Source organism: Mizuhopecten yessoensis, unplaced genomic scaffold, assembly GCF_002113885.1.
Source record: "Mizuhopecten yessoensis strain PY_sf001 unplaced genomic scaffold, ASM211388v2 scaffold8573, whole genome shotgun sequence".
Lineage (NCBI taxonomy): Eukaryota > Metazoa > Mollusca > Bivalvia > Pectinida > Pectinidae > Mizuhopecten > Mizuhopecten yessoensis.
The window spans coordinates 581615-599995 of NW_018407615.1; the positions used below are offsets into that span (position 1 = coordinate 581615).

Sequence of the window (18381 nt, forward strand, 5' to 3'; positions counted from 1 at the left end):
AGGCCATTAAAGATATAAATGCATGCAAGAGTGTCATAAAAAACGTTGATATAAATCAATTATTGCTTTGTTTTTGAACATTATAGAACATCCTTCTTGAACGTGAGGATGGCATAGAGGAAACTTTACTCGGTCTTGCGAATCAGTTAAGCGAGCGAGAAGACATTCAAATCGTGGAAGATATCCAAAGTAAGGTTTTGCATTTTTTCTATATGATTTAACTATATTATTATTAGCAAGACTTTTTGGGGCATCTGCATTCATTTCGTAACGGACTAGTCGACTACACAGGTTAATAGATAATTTATTTTAATTATATTTTTCTCCCGTTGTTTTACATTTTGATATGGAGATATAATTTCTTTAACTAAAAGCACTGCGTTATTATGTAAACAATAATACTACATAACTTATACAGGATGTCATTTATTGCAAACAGACAAGCATACATGTATCATAGCAATATATTGTTACAGATAAATAGATATTCCACATTAACTGTTGGAAATAAATATCATTGTCACCCTGATACTTATAATTTAAAGAAATAACAATGTGCTGTTTTTTGTTCATACATAGAAAATATACGATAACATTTCTTTCTTATAGGTAAATGGTTCGGTCCCCTGCATTATTCGCGACAAGACCACGTTGCACAAACAATTATGAGAGGACGAGACTACGGTCTACCTGACTATAACACCGTCAGGAAGGAAATTGGAATGAGACAAATCACAGAATGGGGCGAAATCAATCCCGCACTAAATAGAACGAATCCCGAAGTAAATACATCCTCCTCATTGTTTTCATCCTTATTAAACGTGTATGCTATTGATTAGTTTGATATGTAGGAACCCCATTTCTCATGTGTATAAATATAAGATTGAGGGATTAAAGAGCGTATTGTTCGTTACGCTGATGGTCATATCAATAAACTATTACTTTGCTTTAAGCATCGACAAATAGAAAATTTATTTTGATATTAAAAATAATCGGGTCGTTGCTGATATATGAACATATTGAATGTGACATCAATTCGAATGATTAAAATGGTACATTCTATATAACAGGTATTCGAGTCGTTGATGAAGTTATATGGCGACGTGAATATGATCGATCCTTTCGTTGGCGGTATGTTGGAGACAACATCAGAGGGACCAGGAGAGCTATTCACAGCCATTCTTGCAGACCAGTTCACCCGGATCAGGGCTGGAGACCGTTTTTGGTTCGAAAATAAAGACTCAATGTAAGGCACTGTAATTTTGTATTTGTTCAGTGACAATGAAATACTAAAAGTCCTCTAAATGTTATTAATTTAGATAACGAGTAGAGAAGAGAATGTCGTTTCTACGGAAGCCGATAATAAAAAATATTTTATACTGAAACTTTCTTTTATTCCAATAAAATCTGTTACTGCTATGATTAACTCAATGAATTAGTAAAGGCATTGTTGATTATGTTTCTCAAAAGAAAATTCAAAACATAATCAAATGAAAGTGGGCATTATCTATGGTTGTGATCTTACAATATCATGGATATCATTATGCTCATTGTGACCACAGAAAAACTACTATAGGAATAGACGGCTATATTTCAAATATAAAATAAACCTAAAACTTGTTTTGAAGTGTATAATGTTCTGAAAAAGATTTTGCTGAAAAAGATTTTATAATCTTTATACATTCCTCTTTGTTTATTTACATATAGGCTATTCACAACTGCCGAAATAGCAGAGATAAGGAACATAACACTTCATGACGTCATCGTTAAGTCAACACAAATTGCAAAAGATGATTTACAGGAGGACGTGTTCACTGTAAATGGTACGTATCATTTTATGCTCTTTTTAAGATTTCAGGATTTAGAGTCCAGTGTTCATTTTAAGTGTTTCATGTTTTCTTTTAAAAGTATTGATATTATTGTTGATTGTTTTTTCTGAAAATACACAGATATATATTTGTATATATATGTAGCAATTAATGGAGCTACTGCTTCCTGTTTACACGGTCATATAACAATATCTACGCTTTATTTTATCTACGATGACTGTTTAGAGTGATGTGTACGTTCAACACTGATAATAACCGGTTATGGATAATTTCCCTTGCTATATTACAGCCTCCGCCTGTCCAGCTGTGTATGTAGATGTTGGTATGATGGAACCTTGTACAGGACACAAAGGATACGACTATTTTGCCGGGAGTGAAATCAGTTTTATCATCATATGGGCATGCTTTGGATTAATACCGCTAAGTAGGTGTTTTGAAGTGAGAAATAAATACGAAAGTATATATGAAAGTGACATCCATCCCCCTGTTTTTATAAATGTATCCTATCACAATCTAGTTTTGCCCCCTATCCTTGTTTTGAATTTGATTGTTGGACATTCTACTTTCTGAATGACGGTGGGATATGTGTATAGTATGTATATACATGTGTATGTAAAGTTATTTTTACAAGTTAGCTCACACACATCTTTTGTAAGAAGGACATTGCTATTATTAGGCTATTAATTAATGAACTGTGTTATACATGACATATAAGTATATACATGTGTATGTAAAGTTATTTTGACAAGTTAGCTCACACATATTTTTTGTAAGAAGGACATTGCTATTATTAGGCTATTAATCAATGAACTGATTTATACATGACATATAAGTATATACATGTGTACGTTTTCCAATAATTTGATTATATTGATATGAAACGTGTACCTTTGGTAATGTCAGGTTAGAACCGACATCAGCATAAACAGGATATAAAGTAAACAGTAAAGTGTTGTATCTTTTAAGTATGCGTACTGTCGGCCTATATTGCCGCAAGATGTCGAACCTGGAGACACAATAAACATGTAAGACGCCAACAGATGAACAGGCAGGCGACTAACAGAGACGCGGAGTCTCGCTCAAAAGGTAGGCCATATTGTGTATTCATTTTCGCATGTGAATCACAATCCGGATTGATGCAATATTAATTTACCAAGTTGTATGCAATTTAGTAAGAATATAAGCGTACGGAATGCGATAATTTGTATGAATAGAATGTGTATTAACATATCGTATTTATTTACATATTAACTTATTGAATTGTCTTTTTGTGTTTATTAAGTTACTTGTTATCAATAAAATTCCTAAAGGGATATTACTCGCAGAAAAGAATTTTATTGATAATAAGTAACTTTTTTTTAATGTTTTTTTGTTTAAAAATACTATTTTACAAAGAAAAAAAAGCATATTGACCTACTTTAAATATACAACCGTGACTCTGATCATTCGACTAATTCCTGAGTCGAAGGAGTACATTCTATCTAATACCATATTAAACTCCTATTTGTATATATTGTCTCAGAATCTACTATGATATGGTGTTGTACTAACGTATTCTATATCTGTTAGAGTTGCAGTCGTTTAACGCCTTGGAATGGCTAGGGGAAAAGGTGTCCACACGTCCAGTGGTTATCATCCTTAAGCCAAAATGCACAGTAGAGTTGACCAGCAATCGTGGCACTCGACTTCGGACTCTAGGTCTCTGCCATTCATCTGATATGGAAATCTACAATAGTACAAACAAGGGGAGGACAACTCTGATGATCAAAGTTCCAAAGGAGTATGATATGGTAAAATCGCTTTACTGTGCTGTATTTCAGCTGATATTTAAAGACAATAAAAAGACATATGCATGTTTTTTATCACTATTTTGAAAGTACTTGAAAACGTCGCTAGATATACACTTTATAAATTAAAAACAGTGCAATAAACATCTACGTACTATTTTGCATGTACTCGTAGGACTATTATAATTGAAAGATCAATACATGTATATTTAACAGGCTATTGTTGATAAAGATAACGCAATGTTTGTTCCTTTCATGAATATAAATTAGTGCGAAATGTCTTTTAAAAGAATTAGTATTCGCAAAAATGATATATCTGGTTGCATATATTAAATGTCCATCAACTACCATAAGGACAATTTGAGGTTATATGCTTACATTTGTATCTCGTACCATTTTCAGTGTTTGCAATTCCCATCCTATGCACAGCGTGATTTGTTTGAGAATGCTCTCTGCTCCTTGTTGGAGAAAAACAGTCGACAAGCCATCATTCACGAGGTCAAATTAAAGCTTATCCACAACAATACCTTCACACAAATCAAGAGGAACGCAGTATTGGAGAAATTCTTCAAAACTGTTTTCTCAGAGGTGATTGCTCTAATTATACATATAAAATTGTTATCAAACTTAAATCACATGATATGGAAAATTTATACAAAGTGCCAACAGCAAAGGATTAATTCAATGCAAGAGGGCATTTAATTGATCAATAATATTTAATTGAAATTTTGGTTTCGATTCGTTTTTCTTTGTAACTTACATCATCCTTATCATGATGAAGAGAAAGAATAAGATATATTTACATTTCAATGATGGAATAACCTTTGACATAAATTAATAATATTGCACTCTATATTACATTTGGGTAGAAAATATAGAAAACATCCTTCCTCCTTTTAACCATTATTAGGCTTTCCAAATGGATTATGACCCAGACTTAGAAGACAGTGAAGGCGAGTCTACCCAAACGACAGCAGAAATATTGGAAATTGAACTATCAAAGGTATACTTCAAAAAACATTCTTTAAACTTTACTGTGGATTTCTCAAAAGTACTTTACTTAGGTCTTTTGGAGATTTTTCCTGTACGGCGATTCAAGACAGTGCATATGTCTAATGAAGTTAAAACTAAGGACTGACCTCAACAATCGTGCAATTGTCAATTCAACCCTGCATAATCTCTCCTGTACTAATAAGTGTTTCTAAGACGTAACGCGATTAACAAAAATCGACACGGCTTTATAATATAACGAAACACACAATTTAAAACACAGACACAAATACTAGTATCACATATTTAAAGATGGGTAGGCTGGGTGTCTGTATAGGAATTAGTATGCTAAGGAACTCATTTATTTGTTTATTATGTCAGAAACACTGTAATAGAGTGTGATAGAAGTAAGGGACATCATTCCTTCATTAATGTGTTGTGTTCATAATTTTTTCATACCGTCAATTCTTCTATAACTATCCTTATGACATATAGAATCGATGAAGCCAGAACTTCCTATTTAAAAGATACAGTTATACACAACAATCACTTTCATTACATCACCTCTAAATACCCTTTTATTTGAGACAACTTATTTTTATATTTCTTTATTTTTCACCAGGAAGAATTTGCGCACGCCTTAGGTATCAAACCAAAGTCGGACTTTGTTGAGAACATGTTCAGTCTATTGGACTCTGACAGAAACGGGTACATTTCCTACAGGAATTTCCTTACTGCAGTAGTTCTTTTTTCAAAAGGTAGGCGGAATTTATATGGTATACATATTAAGTGTAATTATTTCAAATTAACAAGCCATAATGCAACGTCTGTTTGATTTATCTCTAGCAAATAAAAATAAGAGTGATTACTATCATATAAGTTGGGACCCACAATCAATTATACTGTCTCACCATTCAGAAATTACTTTTGGGGGATGCACTGGCTTTTCCCTTAACCAAAATGTCCTGAAATCCAGCTGTTTGAATGGAGATTACTGAGAAAATTTAGTCTGCAATACATCTATTCTATTCTCTATGTGATATTAGGACTTTTAAAAATCTATTAATCTAACATGTTCAAATCTCAAACGGACATTTTTTAACGGAAATTTTAGAACTTATTCACTGTGAGGGTTTGAAATTTTCATGTTGTTTATAATTAAACGTCTATTTTATTTATCTATATATCAACAATTCATTGTAACCGTATTCAATCCAAATTACCATTGAAGAAGATCTTGATATGTGTCTCCTACATTTTGTTTTAATTATGTTGTCATTATGTTACATTTCTCAAGTAGCTTTCTCAACAATACTTGCAGGGTAACACGAATATCTTCGAATTGTCCTTTTAACGAGATAAACAAGTTATATTGTTTTTTTGGAGAATAAATACTACCTTACTGAGATTCAAATCTCTGAAAGAGATTCATAAACAAACCTGTACAATATACTGTTAATGGATGACAATTTAGAGTTATGCTAATTAAACATCATAAAAGGAACACCATTTTAATATCAGTATGGTGTATGTCAGGAAGTGAATACACTATGTAATAATGAGTTAAAGTGTAGCTTATTAAGTACACACTTATTACAGGTTCCTGTCAAGACAAGTTACAACTGGTATTCCGCATGTTTGACACTGATTCTGCGGGTTCTTTGGACAAATCTGGGCTCATCAAAATGTTTAAGTAAGTGTTAATCGTCATTAACATAAATTTACATTTTGTATGTTTTGACGTATTGACGAAAGTGACATTTGTAGTTGTGTAACACAGGTGACCTCATCACATTGTGTATTGATACAATGTCAAACATTCATCTTAAAGATGAAATAAGTTAAAATATATTTAATGTGTATTATTAAAAAAAATTGGAAAATTTCAAATTCTTTTTTGTTTTGACGACATGCTGTTGCTACGACATAAACGCAAAATACAATGTAGAAATTAATGAGTTATATATAGACACTTTAGTCCGTTTTAGTGTTACCAAAATATTGTATTATCCGAAACCATATGAAGTTATGATATCCGACTGCATAATAATCATGTGTTATTGATACTTGACATACTACAAAATGTCTCTAAAACGTTCGTGTTGATATATAAAAGCTTTACAAGCTTTACAGCTACTGTTTCCTTACAATAAATGGTTCCAATGTCTTATTATTAAGCTCGGTGTTAGAAATGGCAAACAGCAACTTGGGGAAGGAGGAAGTCATCAGCTTGGTGGAATCTATGTGCAGTCAGAACGGCTTACAAGAGCAAACTAGTTTTAACTTCGACGACTTCTGTCAAATTCTCTCTCCTCAGATGGATAAAATCTGGAATGGAGGACTGGAATGGAGAGGTACATTTATTTATATGGCATTGTTTAGGTTTCCCATGGCGTCACTGTGTTGTTTAGGGCAATATTTGAGCCAATACAACTCTATAAAACCCCAGAGAAGGATATACCAATTGACTATAATACTCTATATGATGCAAGGACCAAATTGTAATGTTGTTTTCAGTTCCACAATTATATGGATGTGAGTTTATGTGGATCACAATAAAACCTTTACCATTTAATGTGTATACTGAATTATAACTGTTTGTTTTTATAAATACACAGTATGCCATTTGTGCACCCATCAGATTTAAATAATCTGGGAATATGTTATTGCAATTGTTCGACGTAGGGCGGAAAAATTGTTACCCGACCCCACAGGATCGACGTAAAAGGTATGTTATACACGTTTCTAGGAGAAATCTCATCTGTATAAATGTCTACTTCTTTCTGTTGAAATACATGTATTTGTTTCACTGTAAAAGAAAACCATGTGATTGATTTTACTTGGAAATGTCACATATTTGATCGAAAAGGAAATATATGTTTGTTTGCAATAAGTTTGTAAAATAACAAATTGGTACATCTAATAATAATGCATTTCTTAAATGGTATATATATCCCAATATTATTGGTACAGTACGTTTACTGATTCAATGAACATGATGTTTAAATATATTCTTAACATAATGAATATAATTGTTTGTGTCGCACACTTTATCAATTTTGACAAGTATATAATTGAATATATACATAAATAAAACTGTACTAGGCTTCTGCTCTTAAGTTTCGTTTACTGATTAGAAAGTGAGATATTTCGAGCATATGTGCAATGGTCATTTCTAGCACGGACACAAGAAGGAAGTCTTCCATTCCTTTGGACACCCGCCGGAAGAGCAGTGCTAGTATTGATGAGGTGTTGACAAAGACCCCCAGCAGTAACTCACTAATGGCCAACATCCCGACAGAACTCCGCACGCGCTTCGAGGCCACCAGGGAAAAGTACCATCCGCTCAAGGCTAAGATCAAGAATCTGAAACATTTTATAGAAAACAACAGACAGAATATTTTCTTCCTTGTATTGTTTTATGGTATATGCTGGGGACTATTTGCTGAACGATTCTATTGTAAGTAGTTCTTGAAGTGACGGTTTCATTGAGTTGGAAAATTACTTAAGATCGTTTTGATAAATTGTGATACGTGTGATTATTTAGCCTCAGCAGAAAAGGGGGGTATTGAATTATTTCAACTTTAAATATTCATTTAGTCCGATTGTTCGATTGACCAATCAGAGCGGTCACTGAGCCGTCTGTAAAATTAAAATTCGCCATATCTGTTCAGATTGAATTGATGCGATAGAACAAAATGAATGTTTTGTTGTATTGTTCCATTACAGTCTTAGTCATACACTTCTTGAACATTTTATCACGTTTGCTGGAGAAATAAATAAAAAGCATAAACCAAAAACATGATTCAATCCTACAGAAAAAAATGCTATCTCCCTTGCTCATGATAAACGACAATCCAAATCAGGCTTTGTGCAGTACTGTGAAAATTGGGTCAAACCTTGTTTGCATCATGTTAAAACAGATACAAAGTTCATTTTCAATCAGATATTTTCCATTTACCTTTTCAGACTACACTGTTGAGCGGGAGCACAGTGGACTGAGAGCTTTGATGAGTTATGGAATCAGCGTTACCAGAGGAGCAGCGGCCGGAATGTCCTTCACATTTTCGCTGTTGCTGTTGACAATGTGCCGAAACATGATCACATGGTTACGCGGCACATTCCTAAATTTGTATGTTCCATTTGATTCACACGTAGCATTCCACAAAGTCGTGGCATGGACAGCACTGTTCTTCACGGGTGAGTTTGATGAATGATTTACAGTGTATGTTTGTTCTCTAGCCTTGTTTCTATGTAGTCAGCATACTATGACCGTCATTCGGGTAGCTAATTATCTAAAGAACAGTTGTGTGAGACATAAAAGGGTGACGTGTGTTCATTTACTTTCCGCCTAGAAACTGTTCAGTTGTAATTTCTTGAAACACAAGTAAACTTGTCACATTACTAATAACTGTGTTGGTTCTGATATTTGAAAAATTCTATTTTTCTGTCAATTCCTTTCAATCAGTATTGTTCAAATCGATACAATTTCTGTAAAATAACACAAAAGTTTCGAGCTGTGTTTCATTGTATAATGGAGGAAGATCATTTATCTTTTTTGAGATTACTTTTCTTATTCATTTTTTTTTTTTTGTCAAAGGGATAATTTCCATCGAATTATATATAATAATACAATAATTATATGTAGTATTATGCTTCCTTCCACATTATTTTCTTGAATTGTGCTGAATGTATTTCCCCAGGATTTTTTTTTAAAGATTTAGAATGGTATCAATTAATGAAGTCGTGTATACTTGTCAAACGCCTAGTCAATCACTGATATTTAATCAAGTTTAAATTACAGATTTATTTTGCAAAGGAGATTGATATCTCAGTAACATAGCATATATCCTTGACAATAATACTGTGTTTTTTACAGGACTGCACGTCTTGGGCTATAGTTTCAATTTCTACCAACTCGCCACACAGCCAACCGGACATCTGTGTATCTTCGACTCCATCGTCCTTAGGTAGGGGAGATAACTGATATATGGAAGGTTTTATCTAACAAGCATCACTACTTTGGTTTTCATGATAGTTAACTTTCCTTTTATTAAGAGTAACATCATAGGCTCCCCTGGTTCTGGAATTAACATGCCACAGTTTATGTATCAAAATTGTTTGGGCATATCTTTCCTGTTGATTAATTAAATAATTAGCGATGGTTTTCTATCAGAGTATTCAAGCCGCACTTGAAAATTAAAGATGACGTAGTAATAAAATGCTTTTTTTGACTGGAAAACAAATCTCATCGCTGTGTCTTTGATTATAAGATTTTTTATTGGTTTATAAATTCTTAAAGAACAGCTTTCCTATTAATTATCTCCGACTTTAACAGACCTCGTGTTGTGACACTATGGCATTTTTTTCTGTTTGGTTTTTCCCAAATAAGCGATTTTTGGTGTGTGATTATCGATTATTTTTCCCCTTACAGAGCCGATTCACAAGTAGGATTCGTGTTCTGGTTGTTCGGAAATATGACAGGTAAGTTATAATGCTGAGATATACATAAAATACCATGTTTGTGTTTAGACACTCTCACTAGAATAAAAGTCTTGCATGTTTGGGAAGAAACTTTCTGATGTATTCCAAAGCATATTCTATGAAGTGACCACCAGAAAAATCCGGGCATTTCTTTTGTGTCTTCTGAAGATCATAACCCTTGGAATGTTTATCTTTTCTTTACTTTTTCACCTTTTTTCTTTTTCGTTTTCTCATCAACAAAACCTCATAATTGTATAATAGATGAGTTCAGAGGTCCTTGCACAAGACAAATTGACTAACATATAATGCCCTGTCGTTACCTGTAACAGGACAATGTGATATTGTTGTTGGTGGTGTATCATTAAGGTATGTCGCTCAATAAAGAAAAACATTTGATGTTCTTGAGTCCATTAATAAGTTTTCATAGGATATTCTATAAATTGAATTTAAAATAGACAATAGCAAAAGACAGAAATAAACTATAATTAAACTAGATAACGACTTTGGCCTATGTGATATATTAGAAATATTTGAGTTTGACTTCTAATAAAAACTAACTAACATTTTATGTGTTTTTCCGTGTAGGTTTTACCGGAGTTTTGTTAGTCATCCTCATCTGTATTATATACGTGTTCGCGACCCAGACAGCTAGACAATTGATCTTTAACGGATTTTGGTTGACTCACAAGTTAATCGCCGTTCTCTATATCCTCACTATCATTCATGGCGCCTCCCTCATCGTCCAGAAACCTTTCTTCTATGTATACTTCATCGTTCCTGCCATCTTGTTTACGATTGACAAGGTTGTCAGTCTGAGTCGGAAGAAAACGGAGATAACTGTGATGAATGCCGAAAAGCTAGATTCAGGTCAGTTCAAGTATAGTAAACACTGTACTAAAACACAGGAAAAATATCATTTAGTGCAATACATGTATAGATTAAAATATTATTTAGTGCAATACATGTATAGATTAAAAAATATTATTTTTCTCGTCAGAGATTCTGCATAACATGCTTAGTTCCAAAAGAATTATATCAAAGCCAAATACATGTTTAAACAAGTGAAAAGAAAAAGAGAGGAACCCTAGGATCAGTGCTTGGGCCTCATATTTTCAATGAAATATAGAAACTAGCACAATAGAGTTAAAAATACATAATCAATATGAATGGGTAATGCTCCAGTAGCTTCCACATAATAATAATGATCCACTTTTGCTGTTTCATAATAACAATAAATGTAAGTATATAATGAATGGGTAATATACATCCTTACCAGATATTACCTACCTGGAATTCAAGCGTCCATCGAAGTTTGAGTATAAATCTGGACAGTGGGTGAAAATTGCGTGTCTGTCGCAAGGCCGGAACGAGTATCATCCCTTTACACTGACGTCGGCCCCACACGAGGACACTCTCTCCTTACATATAAGGGCATTAGGGCCCTGGACGTGGAACATACGACAGACTTTCGACCCAGAGAATCTCAAAGACGGTCCATATCCGAAGGTAAAACACATGGGATATATATATATCCTATTTCATCTCGAATGACTAAATCAATATTGCTTCTGCGTGTAATGAGGTATCTCTTATATATTATATTTGTAATATCGCGATTTTTCCTCAATATATAGATAAAAAAAGTCGTTTTATTATTAATTTTACTAAAATTGCCATTATCTTAAATACATAATGTATTAATCATTTTTCATGTATTTAAATTTTATTTATTTATTTATGGTATATCTTGTATCTAAAGTACATTTTATATCTACAGAAGTTTTTGTAAGCATAGTACATTACACGTTTACAGTGTTTACTGGTTAATAGAATTTACGGTTTTATAGTACGGCATCTATATAGGTTACACTATTTATAATTCATTATGTGTTTAAAGTACGTCATATAGTTTATCTTTGTATCCATATTAAAATATGCAAGCCCATTAAATGAGATTATAATTTGTGTTAGTGTCTGCTAAGATTAAAGGTTCTAATTGTTAAAATTACAGAACGCTTTTTATTGATTGAACATTTGATTCAATCAATCAAGGTAGCACATTTTTTGTTGCGATTTTGATTGAAACTAAGATCAATCAACCTTTCAACCGAACAACTAATGAATCAATTATCAAATAACTAATCATTCAATCGAGCGGTCCGATATGTATTTTTGTTTCAGCTTTACCTGGACGGACCGTACGGGGCCGGCCAACAGGACTGGTACCAGTATGACGTGTCTGTACTGGTGGGGGCCGGGATAGGTGTGACACCATATGCCTCCATCCTCAAAGACTTTGTACACATGGCAATGATGAAGAATACCTACAGGATGAAATGCCAGAAGGTAGGTTATAAACTGTGAAACCAGAATTCCTCAGACACAGAAATTTCGGAATAATTGTACACCTGTCCGGATCGTTGGACTGAACATTAATTAAGTTCCCCTCTACATGTCTTTTAACGACAAGTCATGTTCAATATCATTTTTCCAATGACGGATTAATTCCATGCATGTTAACTCGGATATATTCAATTGTTCATTTATCTGAAAGTGACATGTCCTCCCCCTGACAGTTAATTACCATGTATGGTTATATTTTATTAATCGTACAGCCTGATTGTCGCCAAACTTTTACATATTTCTAACATCTTCGACTTGGCTGCGTTTTACTATATGGGTGATACATTTAGATTGTGCTGACTATCACCTTCTGTATCACAGCTGTACTTCGTTTGGGTGACTGCCAGTCAGCGACATTTTGAATGGCTCCTCGACATCATTCGGGAGGTGGAGGCTTTTGACAAGAAAGGCATCGTTTCCATTGATATCTTTATTACCAAGTTCTTCCAGAACTTTGATCTCCGGACGTCTATGCTGGTAAGGTCAATTTTATAACTTTCAGGATACATATTGACTTCTCTTAACATAACATGTGTAATGTGGAAATAATTGTATCCAGGCATTACATCTTTATTCATAGAGATTTAAACTGTCTCTGTTAAATCCGAAAACCTTTTTCTTATGATGAAAGATATAGGTCCCGAAAGCATTTAACTCGAAGATATGTCAGTATAGTATGCGTTTCCTTGAACTGTTTCTGTTGCGACCAGAGCACTGTCCTTATCACTGGTGTACATGTAGGCCCATCGACGCTAATCTAAAGTAAAGTAATTTTTAACACGATGCAGTATTGCCATACATTAATAAATGATGTAAAAGTTTATAAAGATATGTGCAATGTGTTTAAGGATAACATACGTATGATTAATTTACAGTACATTTGCGAGGAACATTTTCAAAAGTTGTCCGGAGGCTGCAGCGTGTTCACCGGACTAAAGGCCAACACCCATTTTGGACGACCAAAGTTAAACGAGATGTTCGAAGCTGTACAAAAGGCTCACCCTATGGTAAGTCAATCTTTTCTTGGGTTTTTGAAATGCATCTAGGAATTGGGATGGGGATGAAAGTTTAGAACGGATCTATTCTCTATTAAGTAGTGTTAAGTTTTCTGAAAGAAAATATTTAGAAATTCGAATTTGAAACAAGTTATTGCCAAAGTCGGTAACTGTATCAGCGCCTGTCGCATGATTTTGTTAAAGTAGGAGTGTCATTGTTTATGTGATATTTCAATGGAAGTTTTATAGCTTGAAGCTGATATTTTTCAATTTCAATAAATTTTATTGTCAAAGGACAAATGGATTGGGCAGCAGGCATAGCCTATTTAAGCCCTTTCCAAACATAGTAACAGACAGTGGTACAAGCATAGACATAGAACACATACAAACACATATAAACAAGTTGGTATTATCAAATTAATAATCAAATTAGGGGAAACAACTACTAATACTCATTTTTATTATAATTGAATCTAATGGTTTGAATTCTAACCTTTTATTTTGATATTGAAAAGACATAAAATATATACCGGTATATACATATTATGAAGAGAAAAGAAAAATAGTTTGTTGATGGAGCTGCATGTATAAACATTTGATGGGATTAAATTACCGCACCCAACAGATACAGGCCAAAAAGTCCATTGTATCACACAAGGCCATCCACTGATGAGTTTGGAAATTCAATCCCACCAAATAGTTTAATTTATGCATATTAAACACAGGTTAGATATATAATTAACATGTTGTAAAGCTTTATATTCTTATTTATGTAGTTGTTTCCCAATATTTTTTAATAAAATAGTATAACTGGTCTTCTGAACCCCAGCCCCCCTCACTAACAATATTTAAAAATAAACAATGAAGACAAATAGGAAATATTAATATTAATATTCATGTACCATTTCTGGAAATCAGAAGAATTACATTGAGAAAAAATAAAATGTAAATAAATAAAGTGTAAATAAATAAAATGTAAAATTTCATTCAAAATTGAAGTTAAATGTCCTGAATCTTCTAGAACTTAAAATGTAATTGGATATAGATAGGAGAATATGTTTATTTTCATTTTCATCACATCTCTCACAACCATTTAGCATGACATCTAATGATAAATGGTTGTGAGTTTCATGGAATATATTCTGAAAAAGTAGAATACGATCTTCAGTGTATTTGATACAATCATGGAAGTAATGAGATGCTGTTTCAAATCTAGAACCACAAGAACATGCAGAGGACTCAGTAAGATAATCTTTCTGACGGTCATTATTTAGGTTACTGGCCTCATTTCTCAACTGACAGAGAATAATATTAGTTTCCCTATTTCCTAAAAACTTAAAGACATCAGTTGTTCTTGTGTTTGAATTTGGAATAGGTGTTATTAACTTTTTGAACTGATAGGCGGAACGAATATTTTGAAGGTCTGAAGCGATATTATTTATTTCATTAAACATGGATGGAAAAAAGCTATTAGAATAGTTAACAGTTCGACAAAGAGGAGGATCAAATATTCTAACTGATCTAAGGGGATATCTAGCTAGTGTGGGATCATGATAATGTGACTCAGTGATTTCTTTCAGATAATATGGAGTTTCATTATTCATAATCTTGTACATCAGCATCATTTTATGTTGTTTTCTCCTACTTTCAAGAGGAACCCAGCCTAATTCTTTGTACAAGATATTGTGGGGGGTGCCTCTACGCAGTCCTGTAATTATTCTTGCAGCCTCTAGCTGGACTGACTCTAAGAGATTTTTTAGATTTTGAGAACAATTATCCCAAACAACATCTGCATATTCTAGTATAGGTCTAATATATGATGTATACATTGTGGTTAATGACTGTCTGTCTAGTTTATGTTTCATCATCCTTAAAATATTAATTCTTTTGTATGCTTTTTGGTAAATATCATAAATGTGGTCATTCCACTTAGCATCATCACTGAATGTCAAGCCAAGATGTTTATGTGTTCGGCTGACAGTAACAGGTTCATCATAAAAATATACATTTGGGTGAAGCTGATATCGATCATATTGATTGATACATTGAGTTTTGTGTTGTTCCAGGTCCGGAAAGTGGGTGTGTTTAGTTGTGGACCCCCAGGAGTGACGAAGAGTGTGGAACAGGGCTGTATTGAGGCAAGCAACGGTACCAAGGCACAGTTTGAACACCACTTCGAGAACTTTTAAAATACACGACTTTCAAAGGATATGTTACACTTACGACTAAAAATGTATTTCAATGACTTCTTAAACAATTAGAACTGTAAGCAACAGTCCTGTGTCATTCCTCGTTTTTGTGGACTGTGTTTAGTATCTATAGTATACGACATTCTGCAGAGACCCCACTGCAAAACAAAACTATCCAGTCTGCAATACTAGTATGCACTTCACGTAACAGTGCTTACTATGACAACATATGCGGACATTATTGTTTGAAAAGTATTTCGTCTTTTATTCGAAATATTTTCATCAACCTAGAAGAGGACGTTGTGGTGAACAATAACTGATAAATTGATAATTGTGTGACCTGCACGGGTCAAATTATTTGCTATTCAATAAGATACTAAATATTATTATAATAAGGGGTTTGATATATTTGGTATTGGTTTGGTAATGATTGTTTAAATGGCACGATATTTTTATCTAGAACGATGATAATGTGAGGATGTGGATGTTTGTGTGTACTTTGTATGTATGTGTTTGTTGTAACTATAAAATGATGAGAAAATGTCCTCCTACCTTTCGTGCCTACACTATAAACAGAGTAGAAAACTATATTTAGTCTTAAGGTTACATGTATCACTGTCTCAGACTGTAAGTAATTATTGGAAACAGTTCTTCCGACATGACCATGACTACATGGATTCGAACCATAGACTTCAAATTGTGGACTATCATTCCAACCGATCCAGCTACCGGGTCAACGGGATTGATCTAGCACAAGTGTGTTGAGTTTTATTCAAAACGAAAATAAGGGGATTGGTTACCGAGTATAAAAAACAGTGCACTGGGACAGTGGTCCTTAACACTACTAATGGTAGTAAATTAGCACGAACGTGGACGGAAAATATGTGAACTTGACACTTTAATGTGCGTGTCGGGGAGGTAACGTGTGCTTGCTTCTTGGCGTTTAACAGGGCTTTGATATCACGTAGATTTAAGCCACAAATCGAAATTAACTTGATTTTTCCCTTGAGGAAAGATATCAACAGCGAATCTTGTGATTTTGACAAAATGCTTAATAGTTACTTTATTTACAAGAGTAGTACCATGAAGTTATAAAAAAATCTTCTTAAATCTATTTATGTGTTTTAAAGCCCATATCGTTGAAGCAAATAAACACTATCCTGAATAAGGAATTGTGTAGAATGATTGGTCTACTTGATCAAAAAGATTTGTAATATTTATTCTATTATTATAATCAGATTGTTTTGTATCAACTAACTACCATGTCTTTCTATATTGAGTTGTGAACAGGGCGTCAGGGAAATGTCGACAAGGCTTTTCAAAAGAAGCTTACGAAATTCCAGCTTCCAGTGTGGAGCATGTGTATTTTTAAAACGAAACTGCAACAATACAATGTACGTTAAGTTGACAATACCACTAATTATAACTGAACGAACTGACATATTTAACACAACACAGCAATATAAAGTTATGAAACTGTAGGTTGAGATTATAAATGTGGACGTTCGTAATTTGTTACATTAGTTAACTTCTCAGCTTGTATATTAAATCCTAGTTTGTTTAATTGTATGTTTGTTAACCAATATATATCGTACCTAATGGTAATTCACTTGGGATCCTTTATATCATAGGAATTATTCATACTTCGGGATTTTCCATCATCGGATTAGTCAAAGTCCCATAACTCTAGGGATTAGGCGAAAGAATTAACGATCTTTGCAAAATTTATATATGAAATTGGAAATTATTTCAAATTGTTTTCGTCTGTTTTTAAGAAAATATGATCCATAAAGCGATGCTAGATGAATTCGTTCATTCCTAAGTATGACGTCATAAAAATGTTTATGTAACGTTATTTGATTGTTGTCACATGATGCATGATATAGGAATCGCGAGATGCAAGACATATTTATCCTCTCCTTCATCTCTAGGTATTGAAGAAAATAAATTGTGGAACCACGATAAACTCGGAACAATTTCATTTCCGCTAACATCCAGATAGTTTTCAGGATAGTTGGACTCCAGATTTATCATCCAGATAGTTTTCGGGATAGTTGGACTCCAGATTTATCATCCAGATAGTTTTCGGTATAGTTGGACTCCAGATTTATCATCCAGATAGTTTCCGGGATAGTTGGACTCCAGATTTATCATCCAGATAGTTTCCGGGATAGTTGGACTCCAGATTTATCATCCAGCTAGTTTCCGGGATAGTTGGACTCCAGCCTTCAGGGGATTTACGCACCTGTCCTCCTTTTCAACAGTAGCTTATACAATTTAGATTTCCAGTGTTTGGCCCCAGGCATCACCGATGAGTCCTAGAAGGACGAAACAGCTGTATGGTGCAATGTTTCACTTTTGGCATGCTGAATTTATAACCTCAAGGTGCAGTCGCGTATGTGTCTATGTTATGTTCGTCTTTAACTATTAACATCGTTAATGATGTCATATTATTATTGCAAGATACATATGTTAATGTTATGTTTGAGAATGAATGTTTTCTTATTGTAAAACAGTGGTGTTAACGTGATAATGTTATAAGGTTGTGTTAGTGTTACTATTGTTGCTAGACTTCGCCTAACTAGATCATTGATATTCAGAGGTGTTAGTAATGATGTCTGACACCACGCGTTTTGTGGTCAGTACTGTAAAACTAATATCTTATATAATGTAGACTATAGAAAAAAGTAAAATGAAAAATACA

General features: G+C 33.6%; 1 protein-coding gene across 1 annotated transcript in view; it reads left to right on the forward strand.

Annotated features, from left to right (window-relative positions):
* LOC110456222 (dual oxidase-like) overlaps positions 1-18381 on the forward strand; it is a 56267-nt gene extending 37886 nt beyond the window's left edge. Inside the window, exons 11-33 of the mRNA XM_021506820.1 lie at positions 87-189; positions 610-782; positions 1071-1246; positions 1708-1823; positions 2119-2253; positions 2796-2915; positions 3399-3619; positions 4019-4204; positions 4527-4619; positions 5229-5364; positions 6206-6299; positions 6785-6960; positions 7292-7334; positions 7786-8066; positions 8576-8806; positions 9486-9576; positions 10041-10090; positions 10676-10957; positions 11367-11596; positions 12272-12436; positions 12815-12970; positions 13369-13500; positions 15555-18381. Of these exons, the coding sequence (XP_021362495.1) occupies positions 87-189; positions 610-782; positions 1071-1246; positions 1708-1823; positions 2119-2253; positions 2796-2915; positions 3399-3619; positions 4019-4204; positions 4527-4619; positions 5229-5364; positions 6206-6299; positions 6785-6960; positions 7292-7334; positions 7786-8066; positions 8576-8806; positions 9486-9576; positions 10041-10090; positions 10676-10957; positions 11367-11596; positions 12272-12436; positions 12815-12970; positions 13369-13500; positions 15555-15677 (3513 nt within the window). The 3' untranslated portion in view covers positions 15678-18381. The remainder of the gene's footprint in view (positions 1-86; positions 190-609; positions 783-1070; positions 1247-1707; positions 1824-2118; positions 2254-2795; positions 2916-3398; positions 3620-4018; positions 4205-4526; positions 4620-5228; positions 5365-6205; positions 6300-6784; positions 6961-7291; positions 7335-7785; positions 8067-8575; positions 8807-9485; positions 9577-10040; positions 10091-10675; positions 10958-11366; positions 11597-12271; positions 12437-12814; positions 12971-13368; positions 13501-15554) is intronic.